The following is a 5654-nucleotide window of genomic DNA, read 5'->3' as shown; positions in this document are numbered from 1 at the left end:
GCTCCGTCCGTATCCGTATCTAACATAGAGCAGAAATTGGCCTTAAGGCCCCAAAATGACTAAATCCGCCCCAGAGTTTCATATAGTGTATGTCTGCACTAGTAATTATAACCATTGCTATTATCTTTGTTCCTGCACATTCTTCTTAACTATGAGCCTGAATCAAAGAGATGTGTTAACATACTGCGTATAAAGCCGTGCATAGTTTTAATATCAACTCATCTCCAAAAAGATATCTGTATGACATGAAGTCTGCATATCAATACCTCTTCCACCCCAGCTACTGTTGGTCATTATTTGGGCTTTTTCACGTCAAGCACAACATGTAACCTGGAGCATTCCATTACATCATCCAGGAAAGCCTTGGCTCTATGGTCTGCTTCGCATTTTACAAACCAGAATGTTTTTGATATCCTAAAAAGATCTTGACATATCGTTGAGTAAAATGTGAATAGCAAAATGTAAAAAATTATTAACTTCCATACAAAGCTGTTCGATTAACAATAGTTGTGGATGATCACGCAATGTTTGTGAGGACGTTCCAGAGAAGTAAACAGTGTGTATTTGCTGCTCCATTTTGTTTTCTTCCCATGTTGTTAGGCTACAGATCCATTTGCTCCTCATATAGAAAATAAAAAAGATTCTTCGAGAAGTGAACTCCGACATGGCTACACATGGCATGAGTGGCGTGCATCGTCACTGTTTCTGAATCATTTGTTGTGGCCAAGGCAAGGTCACTGCACGGTCAACATGGGTAGATAGGGATCCCAGAGAATGAGGGATATTTCTAAAGCTTCACTTATAGATCAAACTCAAGTTTTTAGACTGCACATGATCCCTTTTATTATTAAATAGCATGGTGCAAAATAAAAGTATCCAAGGTCTACACAACTTTGATCCTTTGCAGACACATTTTGACTATATTGCAAGAGATAATAGTTCCTCTTTTTCTTCAGTTAAACATCTCCACGTGAATCCTGATGGGAAATCAAATCACACAGGGTAACGTTTATTTTATTTTCACCTTTATTTCACAGTATGCACAAGAATATACAGTATGCATCAAAGCTGAAGCTTAAGCATATTCAAATAAGCAACTATTAGGTTTAGTTTTTTTAATAAAAACAAAACACCTTATTTTTTGCATTTGCACATACATCCAAAAAGCTGTGTATCGCCAGCATAGAAGTGAAAATTAAGAAATGTTTGCAGATAAGGTTTCCAAGGGGGTGCATCTAGATACAAAAAAACAGAGTACTTGTTATAGAATTTTAAAAAGTATTTCCTAATACGGCTAATGCCATGACATAAGCTGATGGCCCATTATTATAACTATTGGGCTGTTGCAATAATGGACAGTCCACCAGAAAAGCAGAAGACAGAGGATTGATCCCTGGGGTACAACAAACTTAAACAATTCAGAGATTGTGTTGTTGTAGCTCACCCCATCTCCTTTACACTGATTTTGGGTAGGCAGATTAAACTCTTGCAACTGTAATAAGTTAATCATCATTACTCTGGTCAAAGTCGATCTGTATCAAAAAGATTATTGTTCATATTGAAAAGCGAGCAGTAAGTCGATCAGCAATTGTTATCAAATTATTTCTGTAATTGCTATGATTTGCAGATCAATGTTGTGTTTCATGTCCTTGTTTTCAGCTCTGACAACCTACAGTATGTTTATATTCATTGTGGCTCGCACTTCCAACATCATCTGTAAAGACCCAATCAGACCTGTTGTTCAGTCACACAGACATTCACTGGTAATATCTTCAGAGGGAGTTTGTCCAAAGAGCTAAAGTATGGAAACATCCTCTCAGTGAAAGTGTGTGTGAAGGTGTGTATGAGTGTGTTAGTATCAAGATCAGACAAGGAAAGTGTTCCACTGTTCCAGTCTAGTTTCACTCTGATCCTCTGGAACTCATTCTTCAATGGTAGAACAATGGATGAACCTGGTGGTGATAGTGCTGAGTATTTACCTCTACAGAACAATATTGTCCATAAACCAGAGCTTATGACTCCCTTCCTCTGGATTGACTTTGTTGCCACACCCAGAAACCAGAACGTATTGCCTCCAACCTGGACATCCCAGCTGTGAGTCCCTGAGATAAAGCCCTCAGAGCTCAGGACAGACCAACCATGGACAAACCTCTCTGGATTATCAGGAAGCTTCTGTCTCTCTCCGTGTTTCACACTGGTCAGATCTTCAGACAGGATGAGTTCTCGATCAGCAGTGTTTGGGTCCAGAACCAGAGGAGTGTAGGAGACCATGTCCTTCATCTTGTTCCAGATGTTGAAGGTCAGGTTGCCCAGGTGTTTGGCTTCATCTATGAGAGCTCCTGAGAGCAGCTGTGGATCATCCATCAGGGGGCACTGCTGGACTCTTTCCATTGCAGCCTTGTAGTTGAGCAGGAATGAGACATGTACAGCTCTCACCTGCTCCTCTGTGGCTCTGATTGTGTCTGAAAGAACTGCTATCTCTCCACTCAGAGCCTCCATCTTCTCCTTCATCATCTGCCTCTTCTGCTCCTCTTCCTCCCTCAGTGCAGCCATCCTGGCCTCCTCTTCCTCTTCTAGAAACTGGTGAAGCTTCTTAAACTGTTCCTTGATCTGCTTCTCAGTGCGTCGAGACTGGAACTTTATATGATCAGCTGTTTGATCAGACTCAACTTTAACTTGTTCAAAAAGCTTTAACTTCTCCTTTAAGGGCTCAAGAGTATCTTGAAGTTTATTCTTGAGGTGTTGTGCAGCTTCATCGATGGGACTGAATCTGTGGTTGCTGTGATTATCTGAATCTCGACAGATGAGACAAACGGGCTGCTGATGGTCCAGACAAAATAGTTTGAGTTTCTCAAAGTGCAGACTGCAGAAAGCCTCTGAATTTCTCTGATCTCTCTCCAGTAAGAAGGCTTCACACACGTTCTTTAAATCCAGGTTGAGAGAGGGTTCATTCTTTGAAGATCTTCTCTTACAAAGTGGACACTCATGTGTTGGTTTCTCCTTCCACCATCTCTGCAGACATTCTTTACAGAAGCTGTGGCTGCATGTCAGAACAACAGGCTCTCTAAAGACTTCATGACAGACCGGACACCAGTAATTCTCTTCAGATCCGGAAGCCATTTTGTCTCAGTGCAGCTGAAAACAAAGGGGACGGGGCGTTAACACAGGACGTCAGTTATTTCCCTCTCGCCTCTGTCACTTCCCCTTTGGATCTGAATGTTTTTCCGGGATTTATTAAACTGATGTGTGTGCTTGAAGACACTGTTAATTAAACAAAAACTCAGGAACTTATACTGTTAGAGCATGACGAACAGCGTCTCCGTTTATTTACTTTTGTACCATCTCCTTTACTCCGTCTGCTTCCTCCTTACATCTCTACTGCGCATGCTCCATCAACTCCCAACGCTAACACTAGTTTTAGACTGTAGTACAGCTCATACAGTACTGCAGTAATTATGGAATACTGCTCACTGTACCTGTCCCCCACCAATTCAAATGAAGTCCAACTCTGTGATGAAGTAGAATCTTACCTTATGTTTGTCTATCTGTGTGTTGGTACGTCTCCTTAGTCAGAGCTGGACAGAAACACTGTTTCCCAGTTTGTCTCGGATGATGTCATGTAAGAGGACGAGCTTAGCCAGGCCTCTGCTGTGTTTCCTCTTAAAGGACCAGATCATAAATACGAAGAAGACGATACATCACCCTCATTATATCACATCAATGTCATACTCTGTGTAATGTATGTGAGTTTACACATTGCTTGTTAAACACAACCATCCATTAAGTTGGAATAAAATATTTTTGACCTTTTTGTGACGATGTGATTTATTCTTAATAGTATATATCTTCTCAAAACCTAAATGATCAATCTCATCCAAACATATCACAGTGAAAATTAAACCACAATTAACCTTTGCAAACTGTGTTTTCTGGCTAAAACATATTTTGGGGAATTGGACAATAGAAGGGTTTTGTTAACATGTGTGCACCTTGGTAAATTGAACAAAACACACATTTCATGCATAGGAATGTCCAATACTACTCTTCAAATGTCACTCACTCACATATACTGGGATATGTTTGGATGAGATTGATCATTATTTTTTTTTAGAAGATATTCACTTTATCTATCAAGAATAAATCACATTATCACAATCATTTCTTGAGAAGAGGTCAAAATATTTTATTCCAACTTTTTGGCTGACCTTGTTTATTGTGTGAAAGAAAAATCTAAAGGAGGGCTGCTGGTATAATTTTTGCCGCTGGCGCTTATGGAAGGGAATACAGTGAAGAGAAAGGACTTATGACCAAAAATAGCATTACAAATATGTCACCACAAACAAGTAGTTCTTAGTCAGCTGCTTTCCCTTGTTACAACGGAAAGACGGCTGTTAGACAGTGATTCACACAGAAAAACGTCGTAAAGATTTACAGTTAATCAGCAAAAGGTAATACAACACCAATAACATAATTTAACATCACAAACGCTTGTCGGCTCGAGCCTTCTTCGGGGTGTAGCCGACACACGTCGGTGTACTTTTAATGTCTTCAATTAAAGGCCTTTTATTTTTGTAACCAACCTTGAGTGCCTGGACTTGGATTGTCTATGACTTATTTTTAGTTATATCAGTGCTCAAATGATCTCCCAATTCAAATTCCACATCTAGCCATGTACATTCCAAAACTCTTTAATAGCTCTCTCGGTAATGTTTGATAAATGGTTCAATTCAAGAGAGTAAAGTCTGTCCGTTGGAGTCAGATGGTTGTTCTAAATATATGGCTATACGATTGTGGCTCAGGTGGGTCTATGGTTCCCCTCCCTTTCTCTTCTCCCTTACGCCCTGACCAGATAGCAGACCCGTGCTTAGCCAGCTCCACTGAAAGCCCTAAGCAATTTAACATTGAACAACTCTCTGCTTCATTATACAGCCCTCTGTGCCTTCACTTATAAATCAAAGTACACATTTCTAAACAGGCCTACGCAATCATCTTGACATCATTAAGGTGTCCGTCCTTATTTACATGGTAACTGAATTGAACACATCATCATCATCATCATCATCTTCATCACCATGTGATTGTGCCTTCAACAGGGTGAAGCCTAATATCTATAATGAAACCAATGAAGAAGTTATTGAAGTTAAATAATATAGTTTACAGAAGAAAACTCATATCGGGGGTGCAACAACATTAAGCTACATTGGCTACTGTAAGTTAAATACAGCGACTTTAGTAGCAAAATAAAGCAACGCCAAGGAAATGAGCGCAGAGATGTATAAACAACAGAAATTCTGTGGCTAAGCAGCAAAAATCATAGAAAATAGAAGAAAATACTTGTAAAGACCAAAACATGATGAGGCACCCGGCCCGTGAAGCAACACAAAAAGAACTGAGTGTAAGTATAATAACTTGTAAAAGCTAACCTATACAATGCAATTACATTAACTTACTTTTCAGATTGAAAATTAATTTCAGAACATTCAACAAATGTTAGAAACAAAAACAATCCTAAATGATGAAACCAGACATAGGCTACTGTATGCCCCTCCCGGATATTTCATAAAATAAATAATAATACTTTGTGTAGAAGGACCACACATTATTTTCTTTTTCTAAAAAGAATATGTTTTTCGACTCGGTAATTCATGTTTTTA

General features: G+C 39.3%; 1 protein-coding gene across 1 annotated transcript; it reads right to left on the bottom strand.

Moving 5' to 3' along the window:
• Positions 1-1728: 1728 nt before the first annotated feature.
• Positions 1729-3596, bottom strand: LOC307264503 (nuclear factor 7, brain-like; the record flags this gene model as incomplete). Its single annotated transcript, XM_080045914.1, has 2 exons — positions 3531-3596; positions 1729-3135 (listed from the first exon to the last, which is right to left on the bottom strand). Exon 2 carries the CDS (start codon positions 3118-3120, stop codon positions 1729-1731), a length of 1392 nt encoding a protein of 463 aa, XP_079902040.1. The 5' UTR covers positions 3121-3135; positions 3531-3596.
• Positions 3597-5654: the final 2058 nt, after the last annotated feature.

The sequence above is a fragment of the Ammodytes marinus genome (genome assembly GCF_949987685.1).
Source record: "Ammodytes marinus genome assembly, chromosome: 17".
NCBI classification, from domain to species: domain Eukaryota; kingdom Metazoa; phylum Chordata; class Actinopteri; order Uranoscopiformes; family Ammodytidae; genus Ammodytes; species Ammodytes marinus.
Note: the sequence above shows the minus strand (reverse complement) of the source record. Positions and strands in the feature narration are given on the sequence as shown.